We start from the raw sequence: 27,256 nt of genomic DNA, 5'->3' as shown, positions 1-27,256 counted from the left end.
CTGTTGGATCCTCACTGCCTTGTGTCATAACAAACTACCACATGCTATGATTTCAGAGTAATTTTAGGTTGAGGTAAGTTAGCCATTAAAGATCTGCTCCATCATCCAGAAAGCCGGATGTTTAGGAGGGAGAAACGAATCTGCCTTCGATGTACTCTCGAGTATGGCATTTATAACGTTTAAATACTCTAAAGAGACCTTTAATGCACTTGACCTCATCGCTGTAGATAAAAGCCTCATTAAATGACCTGCTTCTGTAGAGTTGCCTTTGTCAGATTTCCAAGAAAGAAATGAGCCATAAAAAGACACCGGGTTCTTGAAAAAAAAAGCTTTTTTTTATTTTTTATTATTATTGTTATTCCAGTTCTTTGATTCTGTTTACCCAGGGATTAATCGAATATACAAATACCACACACATTTATAAAAATGACTTTCACTGAAATTACCCTTGTGTTAAAGAGGAGTAAAGTGCATATCTCAGACATGTTCTGTGATTTTTTTTATTTTTATTTTTTGTGTGTTTTTAAATCTTTAAGAAATATCAATATATCGTAACCAATATTAAAACATCATCAAACAAATAGTGCAAGTTTCCACCGGTCGCCTCAGAAGGGCTTCATACATATATATATATATACACACACACACATCTCTAAGCACCTTCATGGCCATTGAAACATCTTTGCATTTTGCACACCGAGATGAAAACAACTTAAAAGTCTTGTGTGAAGTGCAGAAACTTACATTTTCGGATGATTTTAATTCTCCTTTGGAGGACTCGTGCATTTTGTTTTGTGGTTGTTTTAGAAGTTAAAAGTCTTGAAGGGGGGATTTTATGTTTTTTTTTTAATTAATATTACCATATTATATTGATTTCAGAGGGTTTGATGTCAAATATGGTACACTGCATTGACACATTCTCTCTTGAAAACAGACAAATGCAACCGGAACACAAATGTGTTAGTGTCGTTATAAACATCTTAGTAAAATATAGCCAAGGCTTATTTAAATATGCATAAATAGCATGAAAATATGTTTAGTTTCAGTTTAAATGTTGGCGAATTACTCTAGCCATTCAGATGAGGAACTGTATCAAAGTTGTGGACGTTTTTCCGCTGTTTTATTTTCCTGTACATGACAAGCACCTCCAAGACACTTCATATGTGAAAAAGACTGCTTTGCAAACCGGTTGGATTTCAAGTTTTTCTTAAACAACACATCTTTGGATGTTTTACAATAGAAACACTTACAATAATGAACAATTCCACTGCAGAACCTGAAAGCCATCTATACAAATTAGATTTAATCAAGGGTCAATTTGAAATGCACAATATAAATAATTATGAGAAAAAATTATCTTTTGTCTGATTGCATGATTAACTGCATATTGATTTGACATTTTGTTGTGTGCAACATCTGATATTTTGGCTGTAAAACATGAGTTTTGTTAAAAAATTTAGTTTTTTGTAATCCTGAGAGTTTTCTTATTCATTTTGTCTTTGTGGTTTAACCATTTATGTATTTTGCATAGTGGATTACAACGTGTAAATTTAGGATTTAGTTTCACTGAAAGCTGTAAAATTAGAAAATCTGTCAGATCATACAATGCAAACATCAAAGCTTCTAGCTTATTCAGCAGGACTTTTTTTTTTTTTCTTCTTTTTTTTCTGCATACCTGATTGTCAAATTTTTGCATTCGATTTTCACATACTCCATTGCACTGAACAGTCTATGAGCGCATCACCCTTGTTAGCAAACGCTGAAGCATCAAAAACAGCTTTAACAAATGCACATCCAAGATATTAACAAATCAATTCATTTAAAAAGTATTTAAAATCCCTGTCATCCCACATGGAAACTGACTTATAAAACAAACAAAAAGTAAATCTCATTTAATATTACAGAGTCTGAAGCGAGCAGCTGTTTCGAGGAATTAACAAAAGTCACTTTGCGGCTTCGGGAATGGGTGGCGCTCGTTCCAGTCTCACGGCCCAGGGGTCAGAGGTCGCTGAATAGAAAGGCGGGTGTTGCAGAACGTCCTCCGTTGCCACTGCGAAAGCAAACACGCCCCGCTTTCTGTTCACATCCTCTGAGATGAGCTTCCTGTCCGTTTCTCGGCTGTCACCGTCGACGTCCTCCAGCGTTTTCCCTCCAGTAGGCTGCTGTTTTCCCAGTAAGGGGGTGCCACCGGCGGCAGGGATCCGCATGGCCCTGTCTGCTTGGAGGGCGTTGGGATCTGGAGGGAAGAGGAAGTTGGTGGACCTCCAGGCGGAGGGCTTTCGGCCCCGTCGCGGGCGTGAGACGCGGCAGCTCTGACGCTTGATGTGTCGGTGAAGATGATCGGAGCGCGTGAAGCTCTTGTAGCAGTGCTCACATTGGTACGGCCGCACGCCGGTGTGGATGCGCAAGTGGTTCTTCAGGTCATAGTTGTGAACAAATTTAGCGTTGCAGTGCAGGCAGATGTACGGCCTCTCGCCGGTGTGCTTGCGCATGTGAATCTTCAGCTTGTCTTGCCTGAGAAAGAGAAAAACAGCACTTAAAGTAACAGTTCACCCAAAAATTTAATGTTTGCTCAGGAATCAATCTTTTGCAGTGAATGGGTGCCGTCAGAATGAGAGTCCATACAGCTGATAAAAACATCCAATTAATGTCTTGAGAAGACAAAAGCTGCATGTTTGTAAGAAACGAATCCATCATTAAGATGTTTTTAACTTCAAAGCTTCACTTCTGGCCAAAATGTGCGTCCATTAATCCATAACATTGCTTTCTCCAGTGAAAAAGTCCATCTCCTGTTGTCTCTCACATCAAAAATCCAAGTTTTGGCTTGTAAACAGTGCTTGATCTCTGCATATTTCTCTCCTGATTCAGACAAGATTACTTTTTTACTGGAGAAAGCAATGTTATGGATTATGGACGCACATTTTGGCCAGAATTGAGGCTTTGACATTAAAAAAACACCTTAATGATGGATTTATATCTTTCAAATCTGCAGCTTTTCAGTGCACAAGACATTAATTGCTGGACTGGAGTGGTGTGGATGACTTGTGATGGTTTTATCAGCTGTTTGGACTCTCATTCTGACGGCACCCATTCACTGCAGAGCATCCATTGTTGAGCAAGTGACTCATCTACATTTATCCACACCTGATGAAGAAACAAAAGCATCTATGTCTTGGATGGCCTGATTGTGTTTACATTTTCAGCAAATTTTCATTTTCTTGAGCGAACTATTTGTCTAAGTTTGGGTTTTGAGGTTATTTTGCATACCTGTAAGAATCCCTGCAAAACCTCAAGGCACACCATGCACGCAGAAAAGCGTACATGCATGCAGAAAAACACACAAGCAGGTGTACGCCTTCGTACTTGAAAAGCAGACAGCTGCAAGTTGCTCAACATTACAGCGGCAGAAAAACCCAAAAAACACGAAAACCGGATTTAGTGTTCCTGTTATGTGGTATCCAGATGAGTTATCCAGAAGCTCTGAAGCCTTCATTTGATCTGTTTCTTAGTCTAGATCTCACTCATCGAAATTTCATTCCTCTACAGAGCATTTGAGTCCAAAAGTGAAATGTAGGTCTTATATTATCATCACCAAGCTTTGGCTTTTATTACAGTGTGGAAACCTCATGCGGCTCCGACCACAGTGATGCATAAAGTGTTTCACAGCAGGTTTGTCCTTATGATGCTGCTCTAGTTTTCATGTGCCAGTTCACTGTTGTAATACTGAAGCTTAGCTCTTTAGCTTCAAAGAGGCTATTTATTCTAGTAGCATGACAGCAAGTCAGAATTCTTTCTCGTAAATCTGTCATTGTTAAACAAGTCCTTTTTAGTGACTGTTCATTGTAAAGTGTTATTCTTGTACTCCATCTGCTTGAATTGATGTTAAAAACAGTCCTGAGATGTTAAAGGGATAGTTTGCCTTAAATTTAACATTCTGATGTGGCTTTGGAACCCATCGACTTTTTTATTGTACGTTTTCAAAATATCTGCTTTTGTGTTCTACAGATAAAGGAAAGTCATAATGCTTTGGAACGACATTAGGGTGAGTAATTTCTGACAATATTTAAAACATTTAATGCAAATCCAGATTGTGGTACTTCATAATCTGACTGTGTCCTTTTCATTCCATCTTTCCAAACAACTATAACTTTAAATGTTTTATACTGTTTTTATAAAACAGTAATGAAATAAATTAAAAACAGTAAATAATAAAAATTCTAACTGCCAAACACGAATTTTAACAAGTGTATAGAAAGATACAAAATATACCCACCATTATTCCAATCAACTACCACTATAATTAAAAGTGGCATAAATAAATAGGAATTTATTAATCATTTAAAAAAAAATATATAAACAATAAAACTATTAAATTGACATCAACTACCACTGTAATTATTGTAAATATTACAAATGGCAAAAAATAGGATTTTAAGTAGTAATATTAATACAATGTAAAATAAATTTTGAAAAATAAATATAAATAAAATATAAATTGTAAAAAAAAATGAAATGATAAATAATAATTTTAATACTTAGAAGTGTATAAAAATATACAATGTCACCTATCACTATAAAGAAAAGTGGCAAAAGCTTCCATAGTTATTTAAAAATAATTTAAATCAAAATTTTAAATAATACATTTAAATGTTAATTAATTGCTAGTTTAATTATTATAAGAATACAATATGTTTTTAATTGTTATTTAATAATTATTTTTAAATAAATGTATTTTAAAAAATCTAATAAAACAAAAATGACATTTAATAATTTAATTAAAATAAAATACAAACTATTTCTATACTGAAGTAGTAAAGTGTTCTTCATCTTCTCTCATTTGTGCTTTTAACGTAGGATGGAGGGCTCAAGTTTGTTTCACCTTAACCCGACTCACCTGGTGAAGCGGACCTCACAGATGGTGCACATGTAGGGCTTCTCTCCGGTGTGTGTTCGCATGTGCCGTGGCAGCTTTCCCGCTCCTTGAATCACCTTGTTGCAGATGGGGCACTGCTGTGACGCCTTGGGCTTCATCTTCCTCTCCTCCTCCAGCTGCCACGGAGGAAACAGCGGCCCGAGATGGGAGGCGGAAAGAAAACTCAGGTAGGACCGCAGCTCCGCTCCCTCTTTGATCGGACCGAGGCTGGGGTCAGAGGTTATTCCCATTCCTGGACTCATGAAGTCTTTGAGGAAGTCTCTGTGCAGGATGGGGTTTGTAGGCTCATCCTTTAGCTCTTCTTTGATGACTTCTTTCTTGACCGCAAGGTCCAAAGGGCTGTTTTCTAGCGAAGCATTGGGGAAAGGGTGGGATGGATGTCTCGGCTCCAGAATCTGAGGGTAGCCTGGGAATTCTGTCGCCCACATGGGAGGATAGAAGCCTGGGAGAAGGGGCGAGAATCCGGTGCCTCTTTCCAGGCCTGGCATTTTCGGATAGAGTCCCTCTTGAAGTAAAGACTCTATCGAGAAGTCCTTCAGCGCCCGGCCCTCCAATCCCTCCGGCGCTCTGGGTTTCTGGGCTTCCGGAGTGTCCGATTGGCGTCTTTGAGAATCTTGGTCATTTGGGATTGACGCTCCTTGTTGGGAGCTACAAGGTGGGCTATCTGTCCTCCCGCTCTCCCAAACTTTGAGTTCATCTTGGTTTTCAGCTCCTTGTGTGGATTTCTCGCTATTGTTGTCCTCAAATTCTCCATCTTTGGAGTCGACCTCCTCCTCCATTTCCTCCTCGTCCTCTTCATCCTCGTCTTCCTCGTCATCTCCCTCAAACTCCTCTCCTTCCGGAGGTCCATCTCCTCCACCTCCTCCCGTGTCCATGATTTCCAGACACACGTTTATAATGCAGGGAATTTCCAGGAGCCTGGCGGCGCTCAGGATCTCCTTGACGTTGGATGCTGTGACCGTCAGCGTCGATGTGTACGCAAACTCCAGAATGGCTGTCAGCGAATCCGGCGCTACGAAGTCTAGCTCATAGATGGTGTGTGTGTTGGACTCCCGGCTGGAGCCGGTGGCCACAGTGAAGAGTTTTTTGAAGTACTGGCTGCATGCGGCCAGGACGGAGCGATGTGTGCGGTACTCCTGGTCCTGAACCACCAGGATGACGTCACAAAGCAGCCCGTCCCGCCGCTGCTCATTAAGACTGCACAGGACATCGTTGCTGTGGTTTGGGAAGGGGATTCCGATCAGGTCTTCGTCTGTGTGCGCCATCCTCTCTGAGGAATCTGTGTGCAGGTAAAAAAGTTAAATCGGTCAGAGCTGTCATGCATTAAAATAAGGCTAGGTGATAAATAGACATTTGTGGCCATGCACCACGAAACCAGTCATAAGGGCAATTTTGAAATCTTAAAGCTGAATCAGTAAGCTTTCCATTAATGCATGGTTTGTTAGGAGGACAATATTTGGCTGAGATGCAACTATTTGAATATCTGGAATCGGAGGGTGCAAAAAAATCAAAATGTTGAGAAAATGGCCTTTAAAGTTATTGGGAATTAGGTTCTTGGGAATGCACATCAGTAATCAAAAATTAAGTTTCAATATATTTGGGGAAGGAAATTTACTTAATATATTCATATAGCATGATCTTAACTTAATATCCTAATGATTTTTGGCATGAAAGAAAAATGTATAATTTTGACCCATACAATGACTGTTGATACAAATATACCTTCGCTAAAGCATCTGTTAAATGAATAAATGTCATTTTAAATGAATATTGAAGAATAGTTCCATGATGTATTTTAGGTACTTTAAGAAAAATATTTAGCCTGCATCTAGCTCTTCACTATTAACCGACAAAATAAAAGTTGATTTCTAACTTGACAGAAATGTATTACTATTATAATGTACTGTATACAAAGAAAAGCAAGTAATGCATTGATTTAAATGTGAAATTTTGAAATAGAAATGTTTTTGTAAAATATACTTCAATACTTTTTTTTTTTACATTGACAATTGACAATTTGTTATTGAAAAAAAAAGTATAGTGTACTTCTCCTATTATTATTATTATTATTATTATTATTTAGGCAATATCATGCAACCAAGATATTTTTTCACTCATGATTTAAAGGTTGTGTTGGGCAATTGGTGTCAATTTCATTAGACACCCTTTTGATTATAAATTTATAATAATATAAATATAATATATTATATATTATAATATAAAATCGCAAAACATAAAAATCCAGAAAAAAAACAGAATATGGAAAAAGTAAATAAAAGATATTATACTCTGTGAAGTTTAATTATGTTTTCATTTGATTGCATGTTAAAAGACTGAGTAATTGAATCCAATTAGAAACAATTTTTGATGATAAATTTAAGTGAATTCATAAAACAGAATTCGGAAAAAAATAAAATAGAAAACAGAATAAAAGATTTACTCTACAAAGTTTCCTTATTAAAAAAAACAAATTATGTATTCATTCATTTTCAACATCTAACAGACATATGGAATGCATTTCCTAACCCATTAAAATGATTTCATGATAAATATTGATAGCAAAAAAAATAAAAAGCATTTGGCCAGCCCCACATTAATTGACTGAAAGTGTGATTTGAGTTAAAGATGCTCGTTTCTGCAAAAGTGCGTTACTCTGTGCACTTTGTGGTTAAAGAGGATGCATTGCACAATCAGATAATTAATAAGCTCCCGTCAAGCGTCTGAGGAGCAAATCTCTGTTTCTGTTTCTCTCTGATAGCGATCAAGCAACAACTCCACTGGCTTCTGCTTTTTACGCCGTAAACATTGATAGCAGAGGCTATTCTGTTGTGAAGGCCTCAAAAGATAGTGAATTAAATCTGATGGTTTGCATTGTGAGAAAAGCTGACACTTATCTTTGTCAAGTTCGGAAAAAAGCACAGCACAGGAAGGCAAAAGGGGTCAGGCTCTAGTTTCTGCTTTCCACGGGAAAAAGGTTTCAGGGCATGAGTAAACGTCACCCATCGCCCCCAGATTTACTCGTGCTTCATGAGAAGCCAATGCTGTTTAATTGAAGCTACTTTAATTGACATGCATGAAATGCAAAATCCTTTTTTTTTTTTTATTCTTATTGTTATGATTTACTTAAGTCTAGTTTAGAAGTGTACTTTTACAGAACACTGTCCAGAAATAATAAAGCATTGGAAAAGCTGTATTTTGCAGATCTTTCGTGATGCAGATGCTCTTAAACTACAGGCCTACATGAATGGAGCCTGAATTGCACCTGCGGATTCCCTGAAATGTTTACAGTGACTTTTTAAGAGGCGTTTTGGCAGCATTGTCCTTCATTCATGGCTATGAATAGAGTTTAATCTCAGTGTGTCTCGTCCCCGTGGTCACTGCAGGCATCTGGATGGATGCTTTCATACGTCCCGCCACCACCAGAGCTGTCGACTGGCCTTCAGTGGCCCAAAAACGGCCTGTGCGCCAAAGTAAATGAGCTACTGGTGTTTTCGGGTTTTACTTCTTGTCCATTGTCTGTCTTTATTCTCTATAATATTCTCCAATCAACATTTTAATGTCCATTCCACTGTTGCTAGGAGACGGTTGCTTTAATTACAGTTTGAACAAAGAATGTATCTTTTAAATTTAGAACCTTGGTTATCAAACAATGTGGCCCTTCAGGTAAAGATACATATATATAAGATGTGACAGAAATAATGGATTACATTTGGCATGAATGAATCGACATGAGATTGGAATTGGAAAACTTTTGGCGAAAAAAAGAGAAAGACAGAGGAAGAGGGAAGGATGAGATCTCATGTCCCCAGAAGTTCCCTGACAGGTTGGGCAAAAAAAAAAAAAAAAAAAAAAAAAGTGGTGCCCCACCCTGGAAAATCCAGCCAAGTTAAATAGGCATTCGGAGCTAAAAACAACAGTAGGGAGGGAGTGAAAAAGAAGGAAGAGAGACACAGTGAGGTCTCCCACCCACCCTGGGAGCGCATGCGTTTCTCCGGCCGGCCCCCACACCTCCTCACTCACTCCCATAATTACAGTGTGTGTGTTTGAGGGCCCACTGGCCCCTCCGCACTCGCTTAACACTGACATTCACAGTTTACTCCCTCCATATGACACAATCTACACACAGATGCATCACAGACTCCTGCCGGTTCTCTAGAAAGCTCACCATTAATATTCTACCTGTGAAACTATTTTGCATTTAATATTATCTTCAGAAGATGCTTTTACTTGAGAAGCAAAATTACTTAAGATAAGTCTAGTTTAAAAATCTAAATCTAAATGAATTGAGTTTATTCTCTATTGATGAGGTCGGAAAAAGAATCTTGTTTTCCTTTGACGTAAGTGTAGTTTTCTGATCCCATTCACAGGAAAATCAGCTTATGCTTAAAATAAGAATAATATCTGTAAGTGAAAAAAAAAGATATTGTTTTCCCTTTGAATTAAGCATAAACTAATTTAAATGTATTTTATATTAAAAAAAATCTTAAGTAAATGCATCTTGAAAGAAGCAAATGTTTTTTATTAAAAAAAAAAAAAAAAGGATTTAATATCTTAAGTCAAATAAATGTATCTTGATTTAAGAATTTTTAGACCAGTTTTTGCATTTTGAGATTTTCATTAAGCTGTTGTTCCCAGTATGTAAGCAAAAACTGATTCACACGCACCTCAGTGATAGATGCTATCTGAAATCCTGTCTAAAATGTTGATGTGCATCTGCTAGTAAAGCAGTAATGCTTCAGATGGGTATCTTCGACTGGACCACAGCTCAGTTTGTCCATCTCTAGACAGAACATCCGTGTTTGCACTTTTCTTTGTGAAGTGATTTGATAATCAGAGATGTTTCTCTAGATGTGTATTAGGTTGCTTGTAATGATAGGAAGATGTCATTTTCCACTGAGAAATATTTAATCGTAATGTTCACACGCTTCTGACAACAAATTTTAGTGGTCAGACATTCATTATTGTTTCAGTAAATCTGATTACTTTGAATGTTAAAGACATTAAGATTCAAATCCAATTTTTTTACAAGCATGTTTTCATGCAGCCTAAGATTAATATATATATATATATATATTTTTTTTTTAAATGTAATTGTTCAGTAAATGTCCTGAAGATTTCTTTAAAGCATTTTTGGAGACTCTAAACAATTTGCCATAAACAAATGATTATTTTAAGGATGCATAAAAGTAAAGCATTTAATTAAAATAACTGATTAAGTTGCTTAATAAAAATTAGCATTTTCAGATGCTTATCAGCTGCATTTTGTTTCATGCCAGATCATAGTGGGCCGTATCAAATGTCATGTTTGATTGTAAAGGAGGTTTAGAGATAATCTGAGGAGCTGTTCTGGTGACTACAGTTTGTTTAAAGAGGTGAAGAAAATACCCCTTTAGCCCAACAAAGTGCCACACACTCATTTCAGCACAGTTTGTCATTTGAAAAAGATGCATGCGTGTGAGTATCAGTGCTTCCGCTATTCAGGAGCAGCACTGCAACAAACAACAGCAAAAAAAAAAAAAAGTTAGCTAAATTTGTTGCTTTCATATTACGTCGTCATAGTACGTTGATTCACAAATTCATTTAAATGAATCAGTTGAACCTATTTGCGAATCGGACTGAATTGAGCAGCTTTCAGAAATGAATGCATGCGGTGTGATTTAAGTGCCATGAATAATAACCTTTTTTCCTATTTTCTTCTTTGCATTACTAATTCGGAGTTCAACATCAATCATAATGTGTCATATCTCAAAACATAAATGACACTGTGAGTAAAAACCCAAACTACCCCCTCAGTCCTTTGATCATTTAAAATAACACACCTGTGTTTGATGTTTGAACTAAATGCGTACACACACGCGAGCTTTGATGATCGTCTTAACTGGGGCAAAGACTTTAAGACTTTAAATTAATAGCGATTGTCCGTTAACATGAAGTCGGAGCATGCTTACTCTGTTTTTTGGAGGTTAAATGCATGCATTTGGTGCACGCCGGATGCCTCGCCTGACTTTGTGATGCAAAGATGACCAACTCTTGATAGGGTAAAGTTACAACATCTTCTCCAAAAGTTAAAACAGTTCACATTTGTGCGAGATATTTCATCATGGCCTCTTTAGGGAGGCAGGGCTGGAGTCTCAGACAGGAGCGAGCGTGTGTCACGCTGCTCAGACTGCTGCTAAATTGGCTAAATCCAGCCGTGGGTTCGTGGGTCCTGAGGGAGATCATTTAGGGGCCTCACCTGCAGGGGCACCTGTAGGTTTTAGTCTATTAGTGCTTCGCTGAGACTCACGGCCCTGTTTACAGACAGAAGTGCCTCCTGTTCGAGCGATGGCACGCCAATCAGCCAATAGGAGGCTGTGGATTTGAATACGGTTCGTATCTGTAGATGATAAATGCTCTGCATGTGAACAGCTGAAGGCCTGATTTGCATATAACACAGCAAACGGTTTAATGGTGGTTTTGGTTACTGTAAACCTGATTTCCGTTTCATTTTTGAATTTTTCAGACATATGCGTGTTGTTTCAACAGACTTGAGTTATACATTTTGAGGTTCTAGCATCAGGTTTAAATGTGCATTATATTGTAAGTGTAAGTTTTGAGTTGAAATACAAAAATTTTTTTGTTAACTGGTAACTGAATTGACACAATGTTTTAACAATGAGATTTTTCTTTCTTTTTGTTTTTAAGTGTTTAAACATACATACATACATGCATATACAGTATATACACACAAACACACACACACACACACACAAATAAAATATATACATAGAAATATGCAACCATTTAGAATTATTTCCTATTTTATTCTCTCTCCCTCTCTCTCTTTCTCTCTCTCTATATATATGATATAATTATTTAATATTTAATTGTATTACTATTATTTTATTATAATATAATAATATCATAAAACGCTATTATGTATTTATATAAAATATATTATATGTATATTTTATAGCTATCCATCATTTATCCCATATACATTTTATAACATTAATTAAATATTTATAATTATAATTATATGTATAATTATATATTATTTTATTATAATATCATATTTTTTTATTTATTATATAAAATATATTTTAAATATTCTTTATCTATTTTTAGTGTTTTTAGCATCTATTATATCAAATTGTATATCTATTTTACATTTATTCTATATTCATGTATCTGTGTGTGTGTGTGTGTGTGTGTATTTATGATTTCAGAAAGAAAAAGAAAAAAAACCTTTATCTCCCAGTTAGTTGTGAAGTACTCTAATACAAATTGAGGACAGACCACAGTCTTAAACCAGGACATTGTTCAACAAAGTTAAAGAAAAGATAATAAATTGCGGCGTGTAGGTTTGGCCTCGTGTCTTGGCCCGAGTTCTGCTCTATATCTGAGCTGCTTTTTACCCGTTGTCTGATTCACCCAGCGACAGATCAGACCGAACGTAAATGACACTTAAAGAGCCTCGTTAGGATTACACACAGCCGTTGTGTAACGTCTGCTGAAATTCATCTGTTTGGTAAATGTATGAAGCAAGACGCTACAGACACCTGCATCACGCGCTTCAGCTGCTACAAACAGTAATTTACACTGTTTTTAATCTGCAATCAGCCCTCTTCAAACACACACACACACACATTCACCTGTCACCTTATGACAACCTTTAAAACCTTTAAAATGACTGTCTAAAAATGAACAAGTCTAATGAACTTAATTGCATTTGCTTTTGTGTTTTTGGTGGATTTAGATGAAGTTAGGTGACATTCCCATCACAGTTGTGACACAGATCTGTTTTCGATAATAAAAATCACAGTCTGACATTTTCATATCTGATCTGGACCACTTTTGTGTGGAAATAAATCTGATATGCATCTGATTTTTGCAACGTGATGTAAAAACAGAGTTTTTTTTTTAACGTCCAACCCAAAAGTGACTGTAACCGATTTACACGTTAACATCTATGACACAAATGTTTAGCTTAAAACAGCCCAATAAACCGAAACCCAAACTTCTTCTAATTTCATAAAACATAAAAATGTGATGATATATTTACTGGTATTATGAAAACTGTTTGTTAAGATGACTATGTGTGTCTATGTGGGTCAATCGCCTGTTTAGATCAGTGGGCCGCATTAAAAAGGTCACGAGAACAGCTCTCAAAAAATGAATTGGCACTTTCTTGCAGTGTGTGAGCGTCGAATTGTTTTTTAGAAACACTTTTGATAACACTTTGCTTTCGCACACATCAGAGCCAGCGGCTTCTGGTGTAATTGTCGATTTGCCGTGCCATTACTTGTTTGTGTTAGTTTGCGTTTACAGCGGGCCAAAACTCCTCACGCTCATTTTCTGGAGACGACATCTAAAGAATGGCCCAAATAATTACATGAGTCATCAAATTACTGCCTACAGACGTGCTGTTCAATACCTGAGATGCACACAAACAAACATAAACAGATCTCGAACGCAAACCCCGTGCGTGTTCCCCCACAGACGCACACTTTCCCGCATGCACAACTCTTGAAAACAGGTGAACTCACCCGTCCAGATCCTCAGGTGTGTGTTACTCTACGTGTGTTTTATTCCAGGTCTAAGTGTGGTTTCAGATTCAAGCCTGTCTCATCTCCGTCTCTGAGGGACGCAAAGACGTCTGTCCATCCCGTCTGCCCGAGCGTCTCCTCTCCATTCACAAAAAACACAGCCGAGCATCCAACTACGAGCCCCAAACAACGGCACACGCGGACAGACGGAGAGGTTTGTGTGGACGCTGACAGGAAGGAGGAGAGAGAGAAAGAAAGAGAGAGAGAGAGAAAGAGAGAGAGAGGAGGTGGATCTACTCTAGAGCAGCGATGTAGTTTTTATAGCTGGGTGGGAAGCTCAGGATAATAATACCCATCCTCCTCCACAACACAGTTTAAGCTCAGTATGTAATAAAGCCCATGGTGCACAAACCCTCTGATTTGGGGTCAGACAAAATGAATTTTTAGTTTTATTCGTGAAGGATTTGCAACTCGAACTTGGGCACAAATGAAGGAAGAGAGAGAGAAAAGTACCAGTTCTATATATGTGTGTGCTGTGACTTCAGAAGATGAATTAGACGAAGGAACAAGGTGGAAGACCTGAAGTTCAGAATTTAGTGTAGAAACCAGTCAGTTTCACAATTAACTACAAAGTAACTGCAGGAAACCCCTTGAATCAAACATGAAATATTGAAGTGGAAAGATCGAAATAGTGTTTTCTTGTAATAATTGACAATTAAAAAAAATTAAAAAAAGAATTATGTATATATAAAATTAAAAATATTACTGTCTTCTACATGAAAAAAAAATGTGCATGCATGATTTCAATGCATTTCATTTAGTAACTGGGATTCAGCTGGCATCTAAAACTGAATTTTAAAAAAGCACAATAACTTTCTTATTCATGTATACATGAGGCTTTCTGATCATAACAAAAACAGTCATTGAAAAATACATTTAAAAAGACATTAAAAACAAACAAACAAAAAAATAAATGACAAAAATTACACTAAAATTAAAACTGAAATTAGAAACATAAAATAAGATAAACATATCTCAAATATTAACAAAAGTTATAACAGTACATCAGTGATATTTAAATAACACTGCAATGCAAAAACATATTTGCTTGAATAAGAGTTGAATTGTTTCCTATGTGGCACACACAGTGCAGATTTGCTGCTTATAATTTTGCATGTGTGTAAGTTTAATTTAACGATATGTTATATGTAATGCCAGAAACGTTATGACTTTGTAGTTCATTGGAAGTTGGTTGTTTTATACATGCGGTTTGACCCATATTGCCGCTCAGACAGCGTGTTCCTCAACAGGGCTGTTCAATTTCCCTTCGTTGAAACTGAAACCAGAGGTTGACGGCTAATCAGTTAGTTAACCTGTAAACTTATACTCACAGTTGTGTGACTGCATTCGTTCATCGGACTCTCACTTTTTATTTACTGTCATTTAATGTGGTAGAAGGGAAAGATGAAAGATTACGGTTTAATATGTTTTTTTCAAAGTCGTGAAAGCTAATAATTAAAGCACAATTATGACAGTAATTATGTCTGGGTAAAACTAAATATTTGTATACTCTTTACAAAGAACCAGAATGATTCAATTAAAACAAAGTAGTGTATAATTGTTTTTTGTATTTTTTTATTTTATTATTGCATTTAATTTTTTTTGCCGTGGTGTGATTTGACGTATCTGCCAGTGTTGTAGTTTTTGACACAAAACCTTTAAGCTGATTCTGTGAGTCAAAGTTGACATTTCTCATGCATTTTCCCTACTTATGCATGTTTATTATCTTTATTTTTTACAGCTGAACTGGACATCGAGTAGATGCCTCACAGCTGATTAACGCTCACTTCTCAACATGTTTTATTCAGTTTATATTTGTAGTTTAACGTTACTTAAATCTTTCAGATTTCTGGAAAATGAGACCATTTTACTTTAATAATAACAGTAAAAGTATCTGCTTTGCATCTTGCGTCCGATCAAAAATTAACTAAGAATTAAAGATTTTTCAAATTGCGCCATTTAAAATCCAAAAGTTCAATCAGCCAATCAATTCCCTGCAAACGTTGAAATATCAGACTATACCTTTTCACAAATGCAACTCGTCTTTGTGTGTAAAAAAGTGAGAGGGAGTGTGTTTCCTTAAAATCTATTGTTCCATAAAACTATTACAGTCTCTCTCTGCCTCGTTTGTGTTTTTTGGCACTGTGACATTTTTCCACCGTGTCTGTCTCTTTAAATCATGACTCGACGCTTTAACATGAACAGGATTTCCTAAATGACATCAATAATCCACCCTAGTTATGTAATTTACGACAGATTCATCACGACATGCTTTTCAACAAGCACAAGTTACTTAATACCGTTTTACTGGGTAAAATTTCAATGATTTCAATGGACTTCTTTGTTCTGCCGTGAACGTGACGAATGTAAAGTGAGAGATTTAAGAGATGGAGAATTAGCTAGACGTGTGTGTCTGTTGTTAAGTTAAAAACACACACATGCAACATTATTTGTAGGTATCCTCGGTTAGTTGTCATAGAAACCTCAGACAGGTGATTCTTCGTGTCCCTAAAACAGATTCCTGTATTAGACACACTTCAAGCGTTTTCAGACCAGACCGAAATATTCTCAATAAATGTTCTTCAGTGGAACCTTCTTTAAATCCTGTAAAGCCTGACATATGAGATCATAGTCAAAAAAATCTCATTTGTTAAAATGGAATAGTTTGCATGTGTGTTTTATGTTGAGTATCATATTTGAAACATCAGGCTTTTATGGCTCATGTACTCTTATATATCAGTTGTCACCCTATATCTCCAATAATATGTCTTAGTAAGATGAGATTTAAATGATCAAAGCATAAAATGTAATGCAGGCCAATCATGATTGTGTGTGACAGGTTTAACAGCAAAGTTTTGATCATGTTGGTCATTTAGAAACTTGCATATCAAATAAGATTTTTGTATATGAATAATGTGGTGTTATGGTATATGGGATCTTTAAAACATTAGTAAATTGATCATTTTCTACATAACTACAAATAAAAAAAATAGTATTTTTGGAATTTTAATAGAAAACATATTTTTTATTATTATTTAAAAAAACATATGTTTATTTAGTTTGATATTTTAGTAAAATTGAGAGATTTATTAATATTTAGAATTTTATTTTGCGTTTTTAATTACTTTTTTTTTTTAGGTTTAGTTTGCTAAAATAAGTTTAAGTTGTTTACTTCAGTTAACGTTCAAATTTAAAATATGTTTAACTATAATAACCCTGTTTAGCATGAAGATCAAATTGCTTATAAATATTTAGCAGTTCAAATGCAGTAAGGATTCTTTCTTTCTTTATTTTACAGCAGCATCCAGACGAAGACGAGACACATTCAAACCTCGACTGATATTCTCTTGTCTGTTTGGTGACCTTGTGATGTCTCAATTCAGGTATGGTCAGATGTTTCTTTCTATCTTTTTTCTTTCTTTCTAGTTTACCATGTCAAGCATCTCTAATACTGTTGCTTTATTTCTTAAATCTCTTGATACTGTGATCAAATCCGATGCATACATCCCTCATGTCAGTTTTATATTCCGTTTTCTTAGCCTTAGGATCTGCAGTGTGGGATGCCGTGCACAGATGTATTCTGGGAGTGGGGGCTTTGGTGCTCCAGGGTGTGGGCTTGTGGGAAAAATTTGTCATCTCTGCCCACTTACAGACAAACCCACCAACTAGGGTGGGAAACAGTTGTCCAAGGACGGCACACACACACATAGAGAGGCAAAAATATGCAACAAGGTCATCAGTGAACCCCTCCACACTCCAACTCCTGTTTTTACTGGAAGTGTTGTGTCTTTTGAACGGTTTCATCTGTGCTATCTGCTATCTTCTACACGCACATGCTCACACACACACACACACACACATACAGACACACACACACACATATATATATAGTGGACATTTGAAAAAAGTGCTTTATCTGTGATTTTGATTCATTGAGTCTGTGTGTGTGAGTGTGGGCTGCATATCGAAACTAACTTAAAAATCTCATGCCGATCAAAATCTAAAGACGACACCAATGATTCAAAATGCCACCTTATTTTTATTTGTGTGATTTGTTTGTGTGGCTTCTTAGGCGTTGACTTGTGGTGCAGATGGTTACAGGGACCAGCACTTTCAGTTCGTAGCAGCAGCAGCAGCTTAAAGAGAGAACTGTGGGATGTACACATGCATACACGTGCTTTATTGGGTTAAAATACTGGTTTAAAGCTTACATATTATTTGTTTATATTTAAGAGCATTAATTACATAGTTAAAATGAGTAGCAATTTTAATTTTTTATTTCATATCTCAAAGGTCTGACATTTCTGTGCAACCTAAGGAAGCGCAAATAATGTGCATTGGTGCGATATAATTACGTAATGAGAATAAAGTAAATACAAAATCTTGCTCTTTTTCGTATCTCAGCAAAGATTTGAGATTTTTGTGGAACAAAATAGAATGGAAATAAAGTGCATTAGTGCAGTTGAAGTTCATGTATTTGTGTACATGTCCGAGCTGAAGTCTGAAATATTTAATTAAAATAAATAAAACGTTATTAGAATACATGTTTAGAAGTTTAACTATTTTGTTCCTATTTAGAAGTCAAAGTCATAATTAAAATGTAAAAAATAATTACAATAATTAGTGCGACAAAAAAAGCAAAAATAATGTACAATATATCAGTTGATGTTTAAAAGTGTACACATTTTAAAATAAAAATATTTTGTTGTAATTCACATGTTATAATTACATAATTTGTATAAAACAAACACACTTGCATGATGGGAAATGTAGTTTCATTCTGCAAGCCTGTCAAATGCAAATAAAACTAAACACAAAAAACTGAATTGTACAATTCAAATTTACATTTGTGCTTTTCTGCAGATGCATTTATCCATTGCATTCAAGGTAAACATTTTATTACTTTACGCGTTCCCTGCAAATCAAACCCATGCTCGGCTGTCTGAGCTGCAGGAATTACAAATTATCTTAGAAACCAATTTACTTCCACAGTGATTCAGTAATTGACACACCTTCGGCAGACAGTCAGGACTCATGGTTATGGCATTGTGCTGGCGTTCATGTGTGAATACTGGCATTGAAGGCAGTTAAGCGCTCAGACTGACCGAAATGTACTTGTCATTAATCAAACTAATCATGCATGTAAAACACACATCTCACACGTGTGTTTGAGACAGATGGAGTGTGTGTGCGGGTGTGTGTGTGTTGTGTTTTTTGAGATGCTCCTTCTGAAAGGACATTTTTTGTGGAGGATTGTGAGGGGGAGGCTGGCCCGTGTGTGTGTGTGTGTGTGTGTGTGAGTGATTATGACTAGCCCCTGTCTGCCCTCAGGCCCTCTGGCTCTACCTAATTAAAACCAACCAGGCTGCAGGGCACAGGAGACAGATGTCTGTCAAAGCGCTCTCACACACACACGCGCACACACACACACACACACACACACACACACACAAGATGCAAGCTTTCATAGTGATCAGTCACACACTGTATGCACATATGTCGTTTCATGCAAAAAATGCAAGCACATATCACAGACGTGTTCGCACACACGGTTCATAGAAGTCTGTATTGATGACGGCTTTCTGTGTCACTCCCACATCCATGCTATATGTAGTTATATACGTATTTGTATTATTATTATTTTTTATTATTAAAAAGATGTCAATATAGGTGATTTTAGAACAAACTTGAGGAGGAAAGTTGTTACTAAATCATCAAATGTAAAAATATTGAAAATATTAATAGTACAATTAATATATGTAACAGGAAAAATATCCTGTTAAATATATTCACTGTACTGTTACTTGTCCACGTACATCAGTTTAATATTTTCATGTATTTATAAATGCATTAATACATTTCATTTAATTGATAGTTATAGACTGAAATAAGACAGAAATTGACAAAACTGGGGAATTGTGTTGAAAAATTGCCCGAGCTAGAACTAATTTGGGTTGCTAAGCCTGTGTAATATCCATCGGGCAAAGACATTTCCTTCTATTTTGGAAGAAATATTGTGTAAAATGTGCTTTAATATCTTTAATATTAACTTTTGTCATTGTCTATTAGCGGTATATCAGCCAGACTTCTCTAAAGTTATTGGATCAGCTATTGAAAGTCATTTTTCGTGACCAACATCCAGACACAACACTGTAACCAGCAGCTACCAAACTCTGAGATGATTCCTCAATCATGTGCACTTCCTGCTGTCACACATTACAACCCCACTGTCAGTCCATCAGGCCACTGTGATACCTAAACTCTTCTACTGAGCTATCTGCTCCAGTCTGAGTGTGTGTGTGTGTGTGTGTGTGTTATGTTGGGGTGGGTGGATCAATGTGTCCTTATTTTAAACTGAGAGAGTGAGTGAGTGATAGCCCACACACTCATTTCTCTCTCTGTCTTTCTCTCCCTGCACCCCTCCTCTGTGCCTCTCCTCTTTTCTCACACCAGTGGGTGGACCCAGTTTCAAAACCAAAATCTTACAGCAACACAAAACAGCCCGCTTTCCCTCCGTCTATCATTTTGTGTGTGTGCTTGTGTGGTTGAGTGAGCTCGGTCTCTCTACATAAACGTGTGTTGTGGTGCATCGGCCTCAATACTGTGTGTGTGATCATGTCGAACGTTTGTGTGTGTTTCTGTAATTTACCCAGAACAACAGAAAGAGGAGAGAGTCTGGGAGTTGCCACTGGTTACAGTGACTCTTCTCACACAGGAAACACCTACAGGAGTTTAGATGCTCCCCAATCAGCTGCTCTCAGAGGAAATCACTCAAACACACTCACACACACATAGGCCCAAAGCGTTCAGACGAAATCACATCAGATCAGGCTTAAATGAAAAGAAAGATGCATCAGCTAAAAGAAACTAAACTATGTTACCATACAAGATGTACAGTCATAGTAAAGTTTAGCAATAGTTTAGGATAGACTTGACAGTACAGGATATTAATGCTTAGTTGTGTAGTCTTACTATTGTAAAGTAAACTTTAGATGTAGTGTGTGAAGCCTAATAAAATGTTTGAGTATAGTATTGTAGTATAGTATGATAAAGTATAAAATGTTACCTATACTGTAAGAAAGTACTGGATAAAATATGCTTACTATAAGGGTTAGGTTTAGGATTAGGTTAATGGTTAGTACCTAGTTATTGTAATTATTGTATCAAATACCTAGTATGCACATGCGGAAAAGGACTGTAAAATAAAGTGCTACCATATGAAGATATAGTTATACTAAAGTTACATTTAGTATAGTAAAGTGAAGTTTAGTTTAACAGAATCTATGTTTGAGTATAGGATGGAACCATTACATTTATAGTAAACTCTAATCAATTTTGGTAACTAGTTATAGTCTAATGGTAGAATATAATAGTTATATTATGTCTTATTAGTGTAGTTATAGCACAGATGTATAGTTTATAATAGTAAAATCCAGTTCGGTCATAGTATAATATATCTTTAGTCTAATCTAGTGATAGAATAGTACATGTGGTAAGAGTAAGTGTAATAAAAATGACTATATTCTAGTTATTTATTAGTCTAGATATCTAAAAGTTTATAGTATAATAAATAATCAGGTATGATTGTAGACGGCACAGTATGGTTCTGGTAATGTTCTGGTCAAATCTAGTAATGTTTATCAATAATCTAGTACTAATCTAATAGTCATTGGTCTAGTTATTGGTAAATCTAATCAAGTCACTCACAGTCTAATAAAGATTGTTTATATTAAAGTACAGTTTAGTGATAGAACAGTAGTTCAATAATATTCTAATAACATTGATTATAGTATGATTAGTCTTGCGCAATTGTAGTATATGCTCTGATGGGTCGTATTTCAGGGATTTGGACAAACAACCTATACGAGCGTATTGGTTGGAGGACAGGTTGCCAGGTTCGGTTATAGAATAGTTCTAGTTTGGTCTAGGGATAAAAAAGTAAATAGTAGGTCTAATAAAGTTTGGTTAGTGTAGTACTAATAGTTATAGAACATAATGTATAGTATAGTATAGTAATGTAGTGTAGTGTAGATTATAGTAGTGTATAGTATGGTATGGGATAGTATAGTATAGTAGTGTATAGTATAGTTAGTGTATAGTATAGTAGTATATAGTATAGTCTAGTAATAAAGTAAAGTTTAGTTCTAGTAAGTTTCGTTATAGTCAAATTTGTATAGTATAATATAGTACAGTACATTGCAGTTTAGTATAGTATAGTAGTGTATAGTATAGCATAGTATAGTAGTGTATAATATAGTAGTGTATAGTATAGTAATGTATAGTGTAGTAGTGTATAGTATAGTAGTGTATAGTATAGCATAATATAGGATAGTAATTTATAGTTTAGTATAGTACAGTACAGTATAGTATAGTAGTGTAGCGTATAGTAGTGTATAGTATAGTTTAGTAATAAAGTAAAGTTTAGTTCTAGTAAGTTTGGTTATAGTCAAATTTGTATAGGATAATATAGTACAGTATATTGCAGTGTAGTATAGTATAGCATAGTATAGTATAGCATAGTATACTAGTGTATAATATAGTAGTGTATAGTATAGTAAAGTAGTGTATAGTATAGTATAGTATAGTATAGTAGTGTATAGTATAGCATATTATAGTATAGTAGTGTATAGTATAGTATAATAGTGTAGTGTATACTAATATATAGTATATTATAGTATAGTAGTGTATAGTATAGTATAGTAGTTTAGTGTATAGTAATAAATAGTATATTATAGTATAGTAGTGTATAGTATAGTATAGTAGTGTAGTGTATAGTAGTGTATAGTATAGTCTAGTAATAAAGTAAAGTTTAGTTCTAGTAAGTTTGGTTATAGTCAAATTTGTTACAGTAAAGTATGATTTGAACATCGTCTAATGATAGAAGAGTAAACTGTTATTACAATAAGTCTGGTTGTATTTTTGTAAAGTCTAGTTATAGAACAGTAAATCTTAGTTAGACATAATAATTCTAGAATGCCAAGTTCAGATTATGATTCTGACGAACTGATCATCAGTTTAGTATTTCATATGGAACGGATGAGCTGTATGGAGTCATTGTATGAGCATAAAACGTTTTCTACTTTCTGAAGACTTTGACCCAAATTTGTGGTTAATTTCCTGTTTGTGATGGGCGATCATTCATGTGACGTGTAGGAGCTGCTAGAGAAAAACACTTGTTGAATTCTTAAAGAAAGTTCATATAATCGCAGCGCTCAGAGTTTATAAATAGCGTCTCGACTCACTCACCGTGACCATAGTGATGGACTTTAAAATTGACATGACCATGTGATCTGCTGAATTGCTGTTAAAAATATCATGCTATGACATCAGCATCAGGTAATGGGTGTTTGGCTGTTAATATCTGTTGTTAACTCTTGAATTCATCAGATGTGAGGTGTTTAATAGCTGGTTGTCAGAGTGAGTGTTAACGCTCTCTCTCTGTGTGTGTGTGTGTGTGTGTGTGTGTAAAGGTGAGGTCAGGACATTCGTCAGGCTTTGAAAGATGAGTTTTATTCAAATCACCACACAGGCTTTTTTGAAGATGAAGAGAGAGGAAGGGAAATGACATATAGAGGCAGTATTTTACTCTCTGTATGAGTGTGTCGGGCAGCTGTGTCATCAGAAACAAGTTGTGTGAGCGGATGTGAATCCCCTAACTTTCTCTTTGGGTTGTGAACTGGTCAAACTCTTCTTATTAGGTTGCTTCACTGCTTTTTAACACACTGGCATGCACACATTCACAGAAGAAGCGTGTCTCCAAGTGAAATGATTTAGTAACAAACCACACATTTGTATCTCTTTCACTAACTGAATTAAATGAACAGGTTTGTCCATCAGAACTAAAACACTTCTCTTTTGTAAGTGGTCGTCAGCTGGTCATTATCATAAAATTAACCTAGACCCCAATGTGAGGGTTTGCATCAGCATGAGGGGGGTTTATTTTGTGATAATGAAACTGGCACCGATAGAGATGGTGCATAGATGTGATTGAATAATCTCATTTTTCGGGGCACTTTTTTTTGCAATAATGAAACTAGCACATATATGGAGGACATCAATTTCCTGGTTCAGCGATAAATTCTACAGTGTAGAGTCGTGTTACAAACATATTTGACTGCAGAAATTCATTTATGACCAGTCATGATCAGGTGCTTTAGAAAGCTACAGTTAAATATGATCTACAAAATGCATATAAAAAACAGAAGTGAATTGTTACTGTAAATCAAGGTTAATTGATAATCTAGATTTTTTTTTAAATATTATCATTTTTTATTTTGATTCTTTGCATTAAGTTTTGCTCTCTAAAATGTTGCAACCTGATTAATTCTCTTGTATTTCTTTCTCTTTCGTTTTTTGAGGAGAAGCTCTTTTCTCTACCATTCTAATCACTATTAGTACTTTGTTTATTTGAGTCCAAATTACGTTTGTACAATAATAATAATAAAAAAAGATGACTTGATGAAAATATTAGCTACTAAAGATGAAAAAAGTCTCAATGTGACACCATATCGTTTTACATATTATAAAGTATGTGTATATTTTATTCAGCAAGGATACATTAAATTGATCAAAAGTGTCAGTAAAGTACTTTACAATGTTTTGGTGTTGTTCGTTTGCATTTTCCATTCACCTAAGAATCCTGATTTTTTTTTTTTTTTACAATTTAAGTAAAAATATTAAGCAGAAACTGATTATGTTTCTTAAGCATATCAGAATGATTTCTGAAGGTCATGTGACACTGAACACTGGAGCAATGATGCTGAAAATTCAGCTGCACATCACATTAATAAATTACATTCTAAAATGTATTCAAATAGAAAAAAGTTATTATAAATAATAATATTTTAAAATATTTTTTTATTAAATAAATGCAGCCTCAGTGAGCAGAAAAGACTTCTTTCAAGAACATTTAAAAATGGTACTCTTTGAGCAATAGTGTACATACATTCTCACCACTGTGTGTGTATTTTGATCTTTTAAATTTGTGTTATGGAAATCTGTAGTTAAGTCGTTCTGAGCTGTGTGTGTGTGTCTGTAGGAGGAGTCTCTCTGTGCGTGTGTGTGTGTGTGTGTGTGTGTTTTGAGCGGGACATACGGTAACGTACCCAGCAGTGATTTAGAACCGCGCTGAGATCCAGATGATTGTTCTGGTTCCCTCGTTCCCACACCCTCCCGCGGTGAGAGCGCACGGAGCACAGCGCACTCTCCAGTGTTTGAGAACACGCCAGTGTAAAAGTATCTGGCATGTAACAAAAGACCGCTTCGGATCAGGTTCAACTTTGATAAACCTTGTCCTAGTGACTCGACAGACAAAGGCGTGGTGTGTATCCCGGCATAACCTCACTCCCTCGCTCCGCTCTCTCGCTCTGTTGAGTGTGTAACAGTGACGGTGAGGTTTGGACGCAGGAGTTTTTATGTAATCACGGCCTGTTAGCGTGGGGTTAATCAGTGCTGCTCCAACATGCCGTGATGGATCTGAAAGCAGCTGCTTGCCATTGAAATAAAATCTGGTCCCCGTCACAACCACAATTAAAATGAATGAATAATTGAGTCTGGCGGTCATCTGCCCATTCACCTGATACACTGTCCCTGACCACACTGAACAAAGCTCCCCCTCTCTCTGTGTTGTTTTAATGAGAAGTCTATACTGTATTCACACAGTTTACCCGAGTGCATATTTCAATCTTTAAGCCCTCGGATTCATTCTGCACTTAGCTGAAGTGATAGACATTCGGCTTATGTTCACAAAGAGAGCAGATGAATGATGTTTCCTGTATTCTGTCTTAGACATGACCGCCGCTGCTCACAGTCTCAACGAATGAGAAGTTCACGCAAAATAAAAGTCACAGCAGATAGTGAAAACACGCTGAGAAGGGTTCAAAGCAGTTTAAAAAATTCTCTAGATTTTTCTCATTAGAATGTTCACTTTAAATTCTAAAATGTATCAGATTTTCTGAAGAATCTTTTCATCTCTGAAACAGTGCAAGTCATTCTTATAGACTATAAAGAATCATAGATAATGTTTCTGAGTCAGAGTATGGTCAAATATAAGCCAGTTACCTGTAACTGATCGATTTCAAATAGAAAGATACTATATTTTAAGTAAATTGCAACATTAAAATGTGTAAACTTTATATTTAATGTAAATAATATATTATTATATTTAATTCAAATTAATATGTAAAACATACATTTATTTATTTATTTATCTATCTATTTGTTTCTGTCTAGTAAATAGAAATAATTGTACATTTAAATGAATTAATATATTTATAGAATTTTTTTGTTACTGCAAACTATATATATTTACATATCTATCTATCTATATATATATATATATATATATATATATATACACATATACACATGTTTTTTCTGTGAATTGTTTTTATACTGACCCAACAATATTCTATCCCCTAACCCTAAACCTAGCATTTACAGAAAACCTGTTATCATTCTCTCAGATAAACATCCTGTACTATTTTTAATTATTTTTTCCCACAGGCCAGCCCTCACAATGTCAAAAATGTCAGCTTTTACTCTCCTTGTGGGGACATTTGGTACACACACACACACACACACACACACATATATGCATCGTTAAAGTTTGAAAATATTAGAAATCATTATGAAATTGACTTGGTTAATAATAGTAATTTTTTTATGAATGTTTATATTTTCCCCTATAAATATGCAATAATATTTCCCTTTACAAACAGTACTGTGATAATACCATATATTGTTTTTTGTTTTTTTACTAATTTTGTAGATATGATTTTTTTTACTGATCAGTTTTTCAAGGATTTCGTTTACTTATATAAACTATCCCTTTCAGTTAGATTTTTGTTCTCACGCATTTTTGGTTGAGTTGCTGTAATGGCGTGATCGCGAATGTTTGTTTCAGGATTCACCAAAGCTCGATTCGTCTGAAGCGTGAGTTCTCTTGCAGGGCAGCACTGAGTGATGCTGCGATAGCATCAGACCCCCGTTTCTGACCTGTCAGCTCATTTTACTGTATTAGACTTTCTAATTAAAGCGACGGTGAGAACGAGGCGGTGGGGGGTCCCGCGCTATCTAGTGCACTTTACATGCACTCTGAAAAGTGACAGATGCACAAGACCAGTGAACAAATGCCATCCTTTTACATTTCACCACAGACAGTGATGGAGCAGTCAGACAGTGAGCGATCGAAACAAACTTAGAGAGAGAGAGAGAGAGAGAGAGAGAGAGAGAGAGTAGTGGTTGCTGACCTTTAGGTGTTTGCTGGTGGAGTTGCGTCTTGGTGAGAAGTCTCTGCGTGTCAGGAAACAGACTGCTATCCTCCGACTCAAACATGTGAAAGTGAACACAGACAAGAGAGAGAGAGAGACGGGGGGAGAGAGATAAGCAGAGGAGTTGCGTTTTGCACAGAAGGTGTGTCGTGAATCAGGGAGAGAAAGAGAGAGAGAGAGAGTGAAGAGAGAGAGACACTAAACAAAAGTTCACACCCACCCAGCCCTCCCTCCAAACCAAAAGTATGTTGGCAGCCGGCCGCACGTGTCCACCTGACATGCACCTCGCTATGGGAGGAGAGTAACACACACACACACACACACGGTTTACCTGCAGACGCTGGCAGCCTGTCATGCACTGATAGCAACATGATCATCAACACGTTTACATTCAGAATAAATGCACACACACACACACACACGCACAGAGTATCATGTGTTTCTGCACTGATTCGGAAAGTTTT

At 36.0% G+C, this 27,256-nt stretch overlaps 1 protein-coding gene and 1 long non-coding RNA gene across 3 annotated transcripts; one reads left to right on the top strand and one right to left on the bottom strand.

The window, feature by feature from the left end:
* Positions 1–987: 987 nt before the first annotated feature.
* LOC113071813 (zinc finger and BTB domain-containing protein 7C) lies at positions 988–26,944 on the bottom strand. Of its 2 annotated transcripts, none has more exons than XM_026245126.1 (3): positions 26,772–26,944; positions 4,895–6,212; positions 988–2,514 (listed from the first exon to the last, which is right to left on the bottom strand). In XM_026245126.1, the coding sequence occupies exons 1-3, from the start codon at positions 26,854–26,856 to the stop codon at positions 1,944–1,946; spliced, it is 1,974 nt and encodes a 657-aa protein (XP_026100911.1). In that variant the 5' UTR covers positions 26,857–26,944; the 3' UTR covers positions 988–1,943. The 2 variants fall into 2 exon arrangements, with proteins under 2 accessions (XP_026100911.1, XP_026100912.1); XM_026245127.1 differs by lacking the exon at positions 26,772–26,944 and adding an exon at positions 13,462–13,561.
* Positions 5,025–16,965, top strand: LOC113071814 (uncharacterized). The gene is made up of 3 exons (XR_003280242.1): positions 5,025–5,100; positions 13,510–13,675; positions 16,820–16,965. It is a non-coding gene; the product is annotated as an uncharacterized LOC113071814 (long non-coding RNA).
* Positions 26,945–27,256: the final 312 nt, after the last annotated feature.

Source organism: Carassius auratus, unplaced genomic scaffold, assembly GCF_003368295.1.
Source record: "Carassius auratus strain Wakin unplaced genomic scaffold, ASM336829v1 scaf_tig00008189, whole genome shotgun sequence".
Lineage (NCBI taxonomy): Eukaryota > Metazoa > Chordata > Actinopteri > Cypriniformes > Cyprinidae > Carassius > Carassius auratus.
The sequence above is the reverse complement of the archived record's forward strand: the minus strand, read 5'-3'. Positions and strand labels throughout refer to the sequence as shown.

Bases quoted from the DNA above. Each gene is read 5' to 3' on its own strand.
- LOC113071813 (XM_026245126.1), bottom strand. From the start codon at position 26,856: ATGTTTGAGTCGGAGGATAGCAGTCTGTTTCCTGACACGCAGAGACTT. The intron at 6,213-26,771 runs GTCAGCAACCAC...ACCTGCACACAG, and splicing joins CCACCAGCAAACACCTAAAG to ATTCCTCAGAGAGGATGGCG. The intron at 2,515-4,894 runs GTGAGTCGGGTT...TCTCTTTCTCAG, and splicing joins TGTGAGGTCCGCTTCACCAG to GCAAGACAAGCTGAAGATTC.